Source organism: Lichenostomus cassidix, chromosome Z (genome assembly GCF_008360975.1).
Source record: "Lichenostomus cassidix isolate B80296 chromosome Z, HeHo_3.0, whole genome shotgun sequence".
NCBI lineage: Eukaryota > Metazoa > Chordata > Aves > Passeriformes > Meliphagidae > Lichenostomus > Lichenostomus cassidix.
The window spans coordinates 72,402,236-72,418,082 of record NC_139511.1 but is presented as its reverse complement, the minus strand read 5'-3'; the positions used below and the strand labels follow the sequence as shown (position 1 = coordinate 72,418,082).

General features: G+C 47.7%; 1 protein-coding gene across 2 annotated transcripts in view; it reads right to left on the bottom strand.

The window, feature by feature from the left end:
• The window catches only part of ARK2C (arkadia (RNF111) C-terminal like ring finger ubiquitin ligase 2C), a 57,477-nt gene that overhangs the window by 12,427 nt on the left and 29,203 nt on the right, over positions 1-15,847 (bottom strand). For both annotated transcript variants that reach the window (XM_085042097.1, XM_085042098.1), the window contains exons 2-3: positions 4,342-4,651; positions 2,248-2,373 (exon numbers count right to left, since the gene is read on the bottom strand). In XM_085042097.1, the coding sequence (XP_084898223.1) occupies positions 2,248-2,373; positions 4,342-4,651 (436 nt within the window). The remainder of the gene's footprint in view (positions 1-2,247; positions 2,374-4,341; positions 4,652-15,847) is intronic.

Below are 15,847 nucleotides of genomic sequence, written 5' to 3'. Positions count from 1 at the left end.
AAGGACTGAAGAGATCTCTCAAAGGGGACTGGCAACTATTAAATTGCACAAGTCATTGTAATAACAGGACTGCTGAACTGTTTGTGCATCTAGAGACTTAAAATCAGATGTTGAGGTTCCTGAAGTCATGTTGTGGGTCTAGGGATGGGTCCAAAGCAAAATATTGCACAGAACAGGTTTTCCCAGGGTGTGGGGCTGAATAAGCAGAGTACACTAGCTGAAGGAGAACAGAAATAACAGAATATAATAATAATAAACAGAATATAATACTAACAGAAATAGCCCATGCTAAATGAATGACTGTGCAGCATTTTGATGCTCAGGTGAGAGGTTCAAGAGCGGTGTTGCTTGTGGTAAATGGGCTGCCAACAACCAAAAAGTGAAGGATCATTCTCCAGATAACAGGCTGGATAGTCATCGCTACATGTGTGTGCTGAAGGAACCAAACAGTTCGTTATTTATCCTTCACCAGAAGATTTTAATTGGAGTTGGGCTGAGATGACTGATCTCCCTCAGATCTCTCTTCCATCCCCACTTGCACCTCCTGTGTTAGTGCCCACCACCTACTGCCTCTGAGAAAATCCTGCTGCTGCTCATCCAGGGTAACACATCAGAGGGGAGTTTTTATATTTGTCACTGGGCAAAACTGTACGTGTGCCCCAAGGGAAAGTGAATCACCCAAACATATGCCCACCATGTATGATTTCTGTCACCCCCACTTCTTGGGTTTTATAAGGTTATGGAGCAGCAGAGGGGAGAAAAGGAGGGAGGAGGAGGGCACTTAGTGATGCTTTATCAGATACTTCTAATGATTATAATTAAGCACTCTGAGCTGAAAGAGAGGCAGAAAGAATCGCTCTATCCAGATGGTACATGAACTGCTTTGCAAACCAATTTGAACAATGTCATCTCGACCACATTCAGCCCACAGGAGTGCCAGTAATGGGAACACCTGAGAAGAAAATTGCAGAAGGATGTGGTCATATTTTAGATTGTGTATTATGCATTGAAGGGGGAAAAAAACAACAACCTTGGGTTAAAAGGACTTTTCATTTGCAGAGTGAAGTGCTCAGATGTTAGGAAATGCCATCATTAAGATTTCCTGTGCCATTTTATTTTGGTCCCCTTGTGCAAATACATTGCGATTGTCTCTAATTACAAGTTTGCATGCTATTTTTCCATTCAGTGCACAGAATGGACTTTGCTCAGCTTACAAGCAGCTACTCAGAAGTATGTTTTTATTTTCTCCTTCTTTCAACCAAGTTACCATACTTTATTAACTGTTCAAGAGCTCTCAACCAGCTCTGAAAATGAAATGAACAATTCCCTGCAAAGCTCTTCCAGGGTATTCAACACTACAGCTGGAGAATGATGAACAAATCTCTATTCATACCACCTTGCATGGCAGGGCAACATGGTGCCCCCTAATTTGGATCACAGAAAAAAAATAAAGCCGCTGGTTTTTGAGTGCCTCAAGGACAGCAGAAGGTCTAGTTCAGGCAGAGACAGTGGCCTACAGGAAAAAATCCTGTCTGTGCCCTGCAGCACGAAGAGGCACTTGGGAAAATTAATGCTTGGTTTCACTCTAAATCTGTAGGTGAAAAGTTATGAGCAACAAAAATGGAGTGTGCCTAAAGAAGGGCAGTGGAGCTGGAGCACAAGTCTGATGGGAAGCAGCTGAGGGAGCTGGGTGGGCTCAGCCTGGAGAAAAGGAGGCTTAGGGGGACCTTGTGGCTCTGCACAACTCCTGACAGGAGGGGACAGCTGGGGGAGGTTGAGCTCTGCTCCCAGGAAACAGGGACAGGACAAGAGGGAATGGCCTCAAGCTGTACTGGGGAAGTTTAGATAGGATATTAGGGAAAATTCCTTCATGGAAAGGGTTGTTCAGCCCTGGCACAGGAGTCCCCATTCCTAGAGAGGTTTAAAATCCTTGGAGGTGTCACATGAGGAGGACATAGGTTAGTGCTGGCCTTGGCTGTGCTGGAGAATGGTTGGACTCAATGGTCTTAGAGGGCTTTTCCAACTCAAATGATTCTATGATTCTATTTATATCAGAGGCTTCCATGCTCTCACAGCCCTCTCAGAGATGAGTTTTCCCACTGCACACTCCCCACACTCTGACTGCTGAGCTGACTCCTTAGCTTCCATCAAAGCCCTGATCCCTCATGGCATTCCCCAACCCTTGCCACCTTCCCACGACTTTTTAAACACCTCACTGGATGCAGCAGTAAAATGAGGATCACTTACCAGTCCGTGCCCTCTGCCAAATACCTGGGCTGGGGTCCCATGGGCTGTGGAGTCTGCAGTTGGTGGCTGAAGTCGAAGCTGGGGTGCAGGCGGTGGGGCTGGACTGACATGCGCTCTTGGGCCCGCCTGCAGGGAGGAGAGCAGCAGCAGGGTCAGACACAGGCAGGCACAGGAACTCCTGTCCAGAAACCATGGGAAAACCCCACTGGCTAGGCTTGTGACTGAGTGTCTAAGACTAAACACTCCAGGCAGGTGTAAGGGATGATGGGCTGAGGACCCCAGGGCTATGTTGCTCTGTCATGGTCATCACATAGCAATCCACTCTCATGCCCTGTGGCACCCACACGTGCGTAGGTTGCAGGAGATGTTATTTGCTGGCAACATGGGGAGAAAAAGAGGAAACCAAACAACTTCTCAGCAGCTTCGTGCAGTTTGTGCTATTTTCTTTTCTGCCACGGTCAGCCCCATAAACAACACACAAGATAAAACGTGCCTCTGCTTCAGCTGTGATCCATCATCGTAAAGAAGCTGCAGGTTGTCTTGTCTCCCATGCAGTCCATAAACTCCTGGGGAACCTCATTCATAACCAGATTACTCAGGAGTGACTGAAAGCAGAATTTACTGTCACTGGCCTTTGCCAACATTTCTTTGGATGATGGACAGGCCAGGCTGGGTTCCAGCTCCTTCTCCCTCTGCTCTGCTGCCATTTTAGGCAGGGAAAAGAAAGTGGTAGAAAAGAAAACAAGGTTTTTCTAGGGATTTGAGTCCCATGATTATTGCTTATTTGAACTACTCATAGGAAGACCATATGCCTCTTGATCAGTGTCCACATTTGGCAAGAGAAAAGGTGGATGCACAAGCAGGATTTGCATTACAGACAGACTCATACCCTTTGCTTCCTGATGAGTTACCACTTACCAGTGGAGCCATCACAAAGCAAATCTTCAGAAAAATACTAGGGCAAATGGAGCAGGGAACTGCCAGGTAAATAACTTTTCATGCAGCCCCAGATGAGAGGCTTTGCTTTCAAAGGCATGACCCATATTCTCATTACTGGGACCTCCTGCCCCACACCTGTAAGGGTTCTGACATCCTTCTCCATTGCAGCTATGCTTTCAAAGACAAGTTGTGGGACTAGGCAAGAGATTCCTGCCTTTTTCCACACACTACAGCCCACGAGCAAATACAACACTGACAGCATTTACTGAAGCAGATTCTGTGTGGAATTGTGCTCTGTGCTTGTATTTTAATTCAGCTTATGACTAAGAGATAAACACTTGTATCATCGGTTCCTCAGCCTTGAACATACTTGCTACCCAATTATTAGCTAATCATTAAATCCACCTAAAATCCAGCTTATGCAAAACAAAACAATTATCAGAAGAACACACAATTTTCAGACGGAAAGGGCATGGAAAGAAAGGGTTTTCTATCTGTAGCATTCTTTCCAAGTGAAGCATCATTGCAAAGACTCATCCTCTGATTCTTGATCCATGGGTACAACCCACAAATAGCTTCCACATGTTTCCAGAAAAAAATCACTCCTCTCTCAAGAAACACAATCAAGAGAAGGCCAGGCATCCATTTCCATCACTGCTGAGTTACAGTAATTCTCTCTGAATTTGTCAGCTCAGTGTGGATTTAGGATGCTTTCTGTGACAGACTGCTGCAGGTCAGTGGCATCATTCCCTCACAGAGATGGAAAGCCTACCCAGACCCAGAGCAGCAAGACCTCCATGTGTAAAACCTGGTGAGACAGGTGGACACAGCCTCTTGCATGATTTTGAAACAGCACCTACGAGGATGTAACTCATGCACACAGAGTCAGGACAGGTCCCCTGCTACACCATCGAGATTCTCCTTGGAGTGACAATAATGGGATACACCAGATGACCACAGCAGGGATTCCCACAGGAACGGCACACCTTCAGGTGCAGCCTGCCCTGCAGCCTCCCTGCCGGTGGATGCATTTTCAGTGCACACAGGCGAGCTTGAGAAGAAAACCCAACACCTCCAGCACTGCTGGGGTTTCGCTGGCGAAGCGAGGTTGACGCAGCTTCTCCTCATCCTTCGGGAAGAGCAGGATCCCCTTACCTGGGATGGGGCATGAGCCGGCGGTGCTGCGCCTCGAGGAGCTGCTGCTGGAGGAGGTATTGCTGGTGTAGCGCCTGAGGTAGGAAGGAGGGCCCGGCGACGTCCTGGAAGGGCAGGGCAGGCACGGGCGCCAGGGGCTGGTGCAGGGCACCGCTGTGCTGGTGCGCCGGGGCCATGTGGGGAGCCAGCCCCGGCTGCGGCTGCACCGCGTGAGGCAGGGCGAAGTCGGCGGAGAGCTGAGGCTGGGGACCCAGGTGGAAATGCCGGCAGGAGGTAGCATGGGGATGCTGAGACCTTTGAAAGGGAGCACCTGGAAGAGAAGAGCACAGCCGTCATGGGGGCTGGGGGCACTCAGGGCGGAGCAGCCCTGTGGTTGCCCACCCAGGGCAAGGGTTGGGAAGTGGATGTTACACTCCACTTCCACTGTTACACTCCACAAATATAAGACAGCAAGTCAGTTAAAGTTGATTATCACGAAAAATGCTGGTTTTAACTAATGGTGTTTCTCCTCCAAGAAACACTGGAGCCAAAACATAGATGTAGGTTCAAAGTCTCTTTTTGGCTCCAAGTTGAAGTGTGTACTGATGAAAACTGCCTCAAGCTTGTTTTGGCTTTCCTGTCTTAAAAAGAATACAAGCCTTAATAGAGCCTGTGGAGATAGAACAATGAGTGATAAACTAGAAGAGAGGAGATTCAGACTGGATGGAAGGAAGATATTTTTTGTGCTTAGGGTGGTGAGGCCCTGGCAGAAGTTGCCCAGAAAAGCTATGGATTTCTCAACCTTGGAAGTGTTCGAGGCCAGGCTGGGTGAGGTTTGGAGCAAGTTTGTCTAGTGGAAGATGTCCCTGCCCATGGGAATGGGGTTGGACTAGATGGCCTTTAGAGGTCCTTTCCAACCCAAACCATTCTATGATATAAACTCAACATTTTAGAAAAGTAAATAAACAAACAAATCCTGTTTTCCAAAATATTTGGCTTTTGGAATATTATCTCACTGAAGTTTTGAAAGTTTTCCCTGAATTGCAGACTTTCCCTGAAAGTCAAGGTATTTCCTTCCGTCTCTAAAACTGTCTCACAGGCAAGGAAATAATCTCCACTCTGAAAAATTGCCTCAGACTGACTTCAGGATGTGAGTGAGACAACTTCCACCTCTAAGAGCAGGGATGAAGGCCCTGTGTGTTTGCTGAGATCCTTCAACAGCATGAGCTGCATGCAGGGAGAGAGCAGCTGCTGGAAATACAACATGGACTGCTATGAGACTAGTCATGAAGCTGATGGGGATGAGGAAGAAATGAGGTGTGAAAAACATCCATAGTGGAGGCTTTCAGCAAAACATCTGGCACTGGCTTGCACCTTGCTCAAGATTCTCACTTGGACAGGCCCTTGGCCCAGTCCAGAGTGTGAATTCCTACATTCCTGGAGCATTTACAGGCACCACGCAAAACTTTTGGCTCTTAAACTAGTGAAAGAGTCAACTCAGAGATGGAGGATGAGGATCATCCCCAGGATAGGACACCTACCCTTTTACAGTGTCTCGAACACCCCATCTTCCTCTTTCTATTTTAACCTTTGTGGATGGTACAAAACTTCCACAACAACAGCACCAAGAGACACTATGCCATCCCAAGGCACCAGCATGTACATCATGGCTTTTTCACCCAGATTCCTTCTGCTCACATCTCCCTGGCAGGCAGGGCCAGCCCATCAAAGCAGCTCAGTGAGTCCCAAGCACTCTGCTCATGTCCATAGGGGAACAGGAGAGGCACACAGCAAGCCAGATGCCAGCAGGAGGAACAACAGGGGAGGGCCTATCAGAAATGGATGGTTTGCAAAACTGTGCATAATTACACACAGCATTTCTTAAATACAAACTAATCCTCCGCGGTGCCCCTCTGAGAGAGAGCAGGTAACAAAATACATGCCACCCACAGCAGTGCTTCATGAGGTGATAATTTCTCCTGCTGTCAGATAACAGCATGATTCGACCATGATATTAATTAAAACCAGAGGTGGTGGGATCAGGCCTGCTGTTCCTCAATGACAGAGCTGCAAACCCAGGCCAAAGAGCCACTCATATATCCCGTTCTCCTGCAGGTTGTACTTGTTGCTGATGGCCTGGCCCAAATTCACCACAAACAGGTAAAGGCTGAGTAATGAAACTGGGATCCTGCACTTCCCTGGCCCATTGTTGATGGGAATTGTGAGGAGAAGCCTCCTGACTGCTGTGCTTGCTCGGTACTTGCCAAGCAACTCATGGTGAATTGCTCAGCCTCTGATGGCCATGTGTCCTCCCAGTGGAAAACTGCAGCAGCAGGTCACGGGTGAGCCACTGTGCACCCCCAGGCCTTCATGGGGCCTGCAGACAAGGTGTGAGAGCAGGTAAAAGTGCTAATCCCTCTGCACATGCCAACACAGCAACCTGTGTCACCAGGCAGCAGCGCAGCGTATTTCAAACAAGAATGTCTTAGGGCGATACAAGACAGCGAAACTCAGTGATCCTCCCCCACATTTCCTGGGACACATTCTCTAGCACATAAGGAAAGCAGGGAAAGCCTGTCTCTCATCTCCTGTGACTCTCTTGTCTCTCGATGCCTGGTGTAACCTTAGCCAGCAATTTCCAGCCTTTTACTGGGTCTCGGGAGCCCTTAGTCTGATTTAAACGTCTGCAGGGCCTTTGATGCCAGAGCCATGGTGAACTGGAGAGCACCAGGTGGTCAGATCATCTGGTCATGTTTTTGATTTGAATTTATCTTCCAATAAAAAGTCCTTGAGAGGAACTCGGTCACACACTTTCCCAAGGTCCAGAACACGCAAACTTTATCTGTGGTATGTGTGCAGGAAGATACACAGACCTAACATGTCCGGAAGCAAAAGCTTAACTCATTTTGTTTTGTTACAGAGTTAATTTGCCTTATCTCTAGGAACTAATTAATTAAATAAAGCATTTTTCAGTATTTTTTGCTAGTACCTACTGGTGCAATGATGCATTTCTCTTCATAGAGAAAACACCATCAAGATGTGGCAGGGACCATATGATTAAATAAAACCCATCAATTTGTCTTAACACACTACCCCTGTGTAGTAATTGTTCATTCTCTACAACTAATCCAATTGCTGATGAGGATTTTTACAGCAAAGCAATGACTTTGGGGAATACTTCAGCAATCCTATGCTTATTAGCAGTTATCCAATCATACTGTTGGCATAACCAAGCCAGCCTGCACAATGAAGAGCCAGTACTCACCAAGCAGGATGCCGATGGACCCCAGAAAGCCCTGGCAAACAAATAACAGCTCAAAACAGAATGTCACATTTTAAGTTAGTTATTTTTGAGTTTACCTTCTCCTGCTCATTGCATCTAGATGCAAAGGGCCTTGCTGGGGACTGCTTTCCAAGTCCACATGTTGGTCTCAAGTACACAAGGTAAATTCAGTGACACCCTGCAAACATGAGCTGGGCATCCTTGTCCAGGTAACTCATCATAACCAACACCAAAAGCAGGAAGTCATCCCTTTGAATTCTACACAGGTTCTCGCATTAATGTCAGAGAATCCCAGGATTGCTGAGGTTGGCAAAGTCCTCTAGAATCAGCAAGTCCAGCCGTTAACCCAGAGCCATTGTGTTCAGCAGTAAACCATATCCCCAGGTGCCACATTTACATGGCTGTTGAGCACTTCCAGAAGTGGGGACTCCAGAAGTGGGGACTTCCCTGAATGCCTCTTCCAAAGCCTGACCACCTTGTCTGTGAAGTGAACTTTTCCCAGTGTCCAAGCTAAATCTCCCCTGGCACAGCCTGAAGCCATTTCCTCTTGTCCTGTCTCTTGTCCCACAGGAGCAGAGCCTGACCCCCACCCAGCTGCCCCCTCCTGTCAGGGAGTTGTGCAGAGCCACAAGATCTATCAGTGATTACTTTACTAGCACATCTGCTCCCTCTTACCCGAGCCACAAGTGTGGCCCTAGATTACATTTGCATTAAAACCAACAAGCATAAACATTGCCCATAAGATACTTCAAGAAAATTGGATCCATGGATTTAATCTGCTTTTTGCCTGGATAGCAATATCTGCCACAGCAGAGACTAATCCATGACTAAAACCAAGTCCTGATACCACATTCCAGCTTTTGTTTTCACTCCTCAGTACAAGGGCAGAGCTGACATTTTCATTAGCCAAGCTTTGAGGACACTTCCCCAGCAAAGACAATGAGGATATAAAGTGTGCCCATCATGCTCCAGAGTCACTAATTGCATCCTCCACTATCCTTGTTCCTCATCACCTGTCCAGTGGTGCCTGCATGAAGGCAGTATTGCTCTGGGATCAGCAAGGCAGAGGCTTTTTCCCAGCTTAATGAACTCAAGTTTTAGTCCTCATCCTACATAGGGATTCTCCTTCTCCACTGGGATACTTTGATTTTCCAGGAAGAGGGGTTAGTCAGATCTTGGATATTTTATGGCTTAGCCTCTGTTTCCAAGCTCTTGCCTTCTCCATCCCAGAAGGCAATCACAAAATCCCAGAATTAAGGTTGGAAGGACCACAGGAGATCATCTAGTCCAATCCTCCTGCTCAGGCAGGGTCCCTAGAACACATTACTCAGGATTGTGTCCAGCTTTTTAATATCTCCAGGGAAGATATTTAGGGCAGTCTACAGAAACTATATAGTCCTCATCAGCCTTAGAGAGGCTTCTTACCCAAGGCCAGCCTGGAAACACCTGTGCCTGTGCCCAGCCTGCTGTTTGGGATGAGAGGGACAACCCCCTGCGTGAGGCTCATTGACACGTTTGTGGTCCCTTGGGTAATTCCAGTTGCTCCTGTCTGGAGCTGTGGAGGACTGATTTCTCTGGGATCACCATCAGGCTGCACACCAGCCAAAAATAATTTTCTTGTTCTGATGATGCTTCCTTTCATTTAAATGCTGTCGCTGTAGCAGATGATGACAGCTCAGATCAGCATCAGATCAGCAGCTCTGAGATGAGCGATGCATCACATCTGTGCAAGAAAAGCAAGTGATTTCTTCCAGGTTTGGGCAATTTCCTTTTAGTGGGTTGAGGCCCAATGTCCTCAAAATGACCCCAGGTACCCACACACCCACCTAAGCTCCCAGCTGGGACAACCCTTCTTGCCTTACACCTGCCTGGCCTCAAAAATGCCACAAAGACAGCTAATGCCTGAATCTAGATAATCCAGGTCTTTGCAAGTCTCAAAGTTTGTGATAAGGCATGGAGGCACAAATAGGATCTGCTGGAGACATGAATCATGTCTTGGGAAAGCCAGGCTGTCTGTGGGGTAGGAAAGAGGAGCTATGGGGTTCTCTGGAATAACTGGGGACAAATCTGACCCAAAAGAGGCTGTGCCACATTGTGATGGTGTAGGACCATGTGGCCAGGGATGCCTTTGGGTGATCACCAGCAACATCTCCCTGCCTTGTGTGATGCTCTGATAGTTGCATTCACTCTGCCTCAGCTTCTTCCATCACATCCTAAAGCCAAGGTCAGCATCAGGGATGAATGGGTGGAGATTCAGTACTTTGGTAATTCCTGCCACTGTCAGAACATGAGTGTGGATCAGTGGCTGCCCTAGCTGGCCTGACTCTCCTCTGCTGCTGTGACAGATGCTGCAGCCTCAAGCTGTGATGCTGAAAACCTGCTGTGGAGCTGGGTCTGTGTGACATCCTACTGCTCTGGGCCTCTACAGCCTGTAGTGTTCCCCACAGCTACGCAGTTCTGCAGTCTCAGAGTCACACAATCACACAATTAATCACACAACCATACAATGATACAATGGTTTGGGTTGGAAGAGGACCTTAAAAATCATCTGATTCCAAGCCCCCTGCCATGGGCAACCTGGCTTTGGACACTTCCAGGGACGGGGCCTCCACAGCTTCTCTGGGCAACCTGTGTTAGGGCCTCACCACCGTCACAGGGAAGAATTTCTTCCTAATATCTAATCTAAACCTACTTCCTTCCAATTTGAAGCCATTCCCCCCTGTCTTGTCACTCCAGGCTCTTGCAAATACTCTTGCCCTATCTTTCCTGAAAGTTCCCTTCGGGTACTGGAAGGGGACGAAGTCACAATGAGGTCAATCTGAAGCCTTCTCATTTCCAGGCTGAACAATCTCAATTCTCTCAGCCTTTACTCATGGCAGAGGGGCTCCATCTCTCTGATCATCTTGGTGGCCATCTCTGGACTGGCACCAACAGCTCCCTGTCCTTCCTGTGCTGGGGACCCCAGAGCTGGAGGCAGCTCTCACCTGAGTGGGGCAGAGGGGCAGAATCACCTCCATGATGCCACGGCCTCAAATAATAATTTAGCATCACAGAACACAACAATAGAACCGTTTGGGTTGGAAAAGCGCTCTCAGATCATCGAGTCCAATTGAGCACTGCCAAGCTGACTGCCAAACCACATCCCAAACCCGCACTGTGAAGACAATCCTCCACAAGCCCGCAGGGAAGGCTGCTTAACAACAATTTATGAAGCACCCAAAACACTGAGCAGGAAGTTGGCATTACAAGCTCCAGCCTCAGACCAAGGAAGGTATAGATTAGTTTTTAGAAAGCCAGTAGATGATGCTGGTGAGTGGACAGCTGAACCTGCTGAGCTCTTCGTTGCCATGCCGTTTCCACCCTTTGCTCTTGCAGGCGTCGAGTGCAGTGGAAACTCACAGGGAAACTCAACACATCCTCCTCATCCCTGCTTTCTCACTTCCATGGCTACTGCTTTTTTTTTCCTTTTTCCCCTCAGTTCTGCAGTTATATTTATTGTTTCTATACATTATCCAAAGCAGCATGTACTTTTTCATTAACAGAAACACTCTTTTCCTTCTCACTCCCAGGTGAACCCTACAAGTGATAAGTTCATGGCAGGTTGGTAAATGACACTGACTCACAGAAATGTCCTGGTCTGGTCCTAGGTGTTTCTGCCACTGGGGATTCTCCTTTAGCTTCAGTCAAGGTTTGACTACACCTAGGCACATGCATATTTATCCACCCAGCAGTATTTCAGCCAGAAAGGCTCAAGGGAACCGTGTGCTCATTCAACACTGACCCATCTCAGAGATGCAAAGCTCCTGGGAAATCCCTGCAGTGAGACAGGGGACACTACAGGCTTTATGCAAAGAAAAACCCAGAAAGCAGAACTATTTATTTCCACCTCCTTTCCTCGGGCATTAGCATTCTTGATGCAATCAGGCTACTGGTAAGGGACACAGGATCAGGCCTGGAGCTAGCATTGGGATAGGTGTCTTGAGCAGATAGCTGCAGCCCAGGGAGCCTGGCTGCCTTTGAGAGGGAAACAGAATCTGTCTCATGCTGTTAAGCTGCCTGCAAAGCATGTGAATATTTCCCCTGGGTAAGGCAACCTGGACTGCTTGTCAAGGCATCAGTGGCCTGCATGTGAGGGCCAGGGGTGGCAGGGAGGCTGGGGCTGGTTCACATCCAGGTCCTTCTGTGGCACAGGGAGATGGCAGCTCCTGGAGAGCCCTGGCTTCACTCACTGACAAATTTTACAGCTGAGGAAGATCTGCCCAACGCAATCAGCCAAGCTGGGAGATGGAGTCGTGGCATGTCAGCCACTTCGTCCTGATTAGATGCCACACAACCCCTCCTCCTGCACTGGGGGGGCAGATAAACCCCTTCAACAGGAGCCACTGTGGTGCCTCTCTGAGCATCAGGAGAGCCTGCCAGGCTTTTAACAGCCCAGAAGCAGCTCACTTCCCTGGGTGTGCACTAGAATTCCCCTAAAGCCAGTAATACGGTGGGAAGTTCACATGGGTCCTGACAGCATGCAGTGAGTAGAAGCCAAAATCATTGGAGCAGCTCCAGCTTCACTGGGCACATGGGGAAAGACACCATGGGGAACTCACACTGTGTCTAAAAACAAGCTACTCATTGCCTGATGCCATCAGACACGTGTTAATCCCTTCCAAATTGTTTGTGAATATACCCTTATGAAATGAGTGAAATTCACTCACTAATAGGAAATGAGGTGCGACAATCACAGAACAATAGAATTGGGTTGGAGGGGATCCTAAAGATCACCTAGTTCCAACCCCCTTGCCATGGAAAATAAAAAATTAAATAAATAACCCTCAAAATTCCACCAAATTAATGGTATTCAGCTGCATGAAGATTTAGTGGCCTGGCAAAGGGAGATACTGTGCTACAGGACAGCTAACTGCAAGGTGAGGAGATTGGGGCGGGGAGGATGAAAGTAGAAGAGGAAAGAATTTATGAAAAATCTGTCAGGCAGGAAGGAATCTGTCTCACCTTCAGCACCTTTGCCAACAGCTTTTTCATTTCATCTAGTGAAACAGAGAATCGCAGAATCATCAAGGCTGAAAGAGACCTTCAAGATCATTGGGTCCAACCATTGACCCAGCTCCACCAAAATCACCCCCCTTGGGCCATATCCAGAAACCTCTCAAACATTTCCAGTGGTGGTGACAGTACCACCTCCCTAAACAATTTATTCCAATGCCTGACTACTCCAGAACGGAAATAAAATAGTTCTAATATCCAATGTGAACCTACTTTGGCATAACTTGAGGCCATTTTCCTTGTCCTGTCCCTGTTCCCTGGGAGCACAGCCCAACCCAGTCTGGATGTCCCCTCCTGTCAGGAGTTGTGCAGAGCCAGAAGGTCTCCCCTGAGCCTCCTTTTCTCCAGGCTGAGCTCCTTTTCCAGCTCCCTCAGCTGCTCCTCATAGGACTTCTTTTTTATACACTTTACCAGCTTCACTGCTCTTCTGGGGCAAGATGCAAGATGGCAAGAACCATGCTAAAAATAATGTGCTGCCAGCTCCAATCCAGCCCTAGGGCACAGCCTGCCATCCCACATGTCTGGTGCCAGGGAACCAGTAGAAGACCCCAGCACCTGTGGCTGGGAGTGGTGCAGCCCTAGGATATGCAAGCAATGTATAAGGAGTATTTTCATTTGCCTTATTTACTAGTTCAGATTGTGCCATGCCAGGGACAAGTCAGGAAGAGACCTGGCAGTGGATAAAGGGCTGGTCTGTTGGTGGTCTGTGGCTGGTGGAACATATTTGTGTCCTGGGTGGCAACATGAGTGTCTGGAGGTTTAACATCTCCTGCTCAGACTCCTTCACACTTGATGGAAAAGTGCTGCAAAGCAGTTCAAGGGGAGGGGGCTGAGATGGGATCCCCACAGCTGATTAATGGTTTGGTGGTCACAGCCTTCACTGCACTCTGCTCCTGTGCAGGCACAGCACAGCACAGCTGAGCTCTTCCCAAAAAACCTCATAAACACAGAACTCAAAGGCTGCACATTGCCCCTGCCTGCTTGTACAATCCCCAGTCAACATCCTCTTGCACTAATGAAGCTTCTCATTAATTGCTGAATGACATGAGCTGGCATGGCTGGAGGGTCCCTAACACAGAGCACAGCATCTCCACTCCTGCACACCACATGCAGCTTTAATACACCAAAAACAGATGAGGTGGGACTCCTACCAGGGCCCAACCTCAGCATTCAACAAAACAAAAACCCAACACATGGTGGGATTCTTAGGGCTGTCCAAAGCAGGGCTCATAGTTGGACTCAGTGATTCCCTTCCAACTCAGGATAATCTGTGATTTTGTGATTTACAACTAGCAGTGACCAGAGTTAATGAGCATATTTACATAAAATCATAGAAAGTTGAGGGTTGGAAAGGGCTTAAAAATCATCTGGTCCCAACCCACCACCTCTATTTACATCAAGACTGAAGAGGTGCTGAGTGCTGGGGATGGGAACCAGCAAGAATGAGGGATGGGATACAGCCAGGCAGCCTGGACCCATCACACAAGGGAGACAGCTGTTTATACAGCACTGGATGAGAGTTTTTTCCTGCAACTCTTTCCCACTAGCTTCAGGGGGAAAAAAAAGTTTTGTTGAAGATGATATTTCACAGCAACGTGTTGAATTCAGCAATATTTTCCAAGGAGGAAGGAGAAACACTTCAGCAGCGTTGCTACACTTAAAGCTGTCTTTTTGCTTTTATACTTCTCACTGTGTTTTAATTATAGCTTTATTCTCAGTGCTGAATTCGAGGGTGTATTTGAGATTTTTGGATCATCACATTCAAATAAAAAAAAAGAAAAAAAAAGCCAAATTGCACTGAGAGAAAATGTTTTCTGGGGTTTAGTGGTCCCAGTTTCACCCCTCCCAGGCTCTGGCATGTCTGGAGGGATGGGTGGCCCCAACAGCCTGGCATGATGCTTCTTACCCAGCCCAGCTCTTCCTTCCCAAGCTGCCCTGTTTCTCCTGGGTTTGGGCCCAGCCCTGCACATCTGCCAGGAAAAGTCCCTGGAGGAAATGTGGCTTTGAAGATGTTGCAAAGCTCCTCTGAGACTTTTTTTAAAAATAATGTTTCTCCTTTCTGTTTGGTCTGAAGGTGTTGGAGAAGGAACAGCTGACAGGAATCACTTGACCACAACTCCCATGCTACAAGAAGGAATCACTGCAGATCTCAAAGGCATTTTTGGGCTGTGCCTGAGCAAAGTTCCAGCTATTCCAAGGCAGAGAGGGTTTGGCTGGTATCTGAACTTTAAGGCAACTCTTGGGGCTTTGCCCATCAGCCACACAACTCTATGTGCTCAGCCACCCCTTCTTCCTCACCACCATTCCATCCAGCTGTGTGCAACCCATTGCTGTACAATGGAAAATTCAAAAAACATTGGAGTATTCCCAGCTTATGGGAAGAGATCTGGGCTCAAAGGCTCTTCTCCAGGGTCTGGAATATTATCTCAAATTAAAAAAAGAAAAAATGTTGAAAAGGAAGTTGGAGTGGGTCCAGGTCCCCTTTGGCCAAGGGAGGCAGTAAAGCTCATTTTTTATGATATATTACAAGCAGGGTGTTATATCCATGTAAATGAGTCCCCAACCCGGAAATGGGAAAATTAACCAGGGGAAGGAATTCATCCTCTATATAAAAATAAGAAATAAAAAATCCTGGCGTGACAGCAGTCTATTACTTGGCTCTCCCTGCAGGAAGCAATGGGAAAGCACTTGGAGCAATCCCTATCTCTACCCTTGGGAATGTAAAAACGTGCTGACTTGTGCCTTCAGCTTTGACAGGCAGTGATAGGCTGCAGCCAGTTGTTTGGAAAAGGAAATTCAATACTTGGGTTTCTGATGTTTCCTTGCTTTCACAGTGTCCACAGTCCTCACCAGGCATTTGGAAGTGCTCAACACCTGCCTTAAAAACACTCTTAACTGCTCCTAATGACTGGCCAGGGAGGTTTGCAGCAGCTCCCTCCTACCAGAAATGATATGCAGGACAGCCAAAAACAGGCAAAAAGCCAAAACCATGGGGAGAAAAAAACCAATCAGACACTGCAAGGACCTGGCAGGGTCTTGGGGCCTGCACTGCATTGTTCATGCAGCCTCTTAATTCTGCGACAGCCCCAACTAAAACCTTCCACCCAAACAGTGCCAAACATAGGGGTCTGAACTCCACATGCAGCTTTAACCCTTCCCCAGAGATGGAGGCAGTGGGAAGAGCCAGTGCCC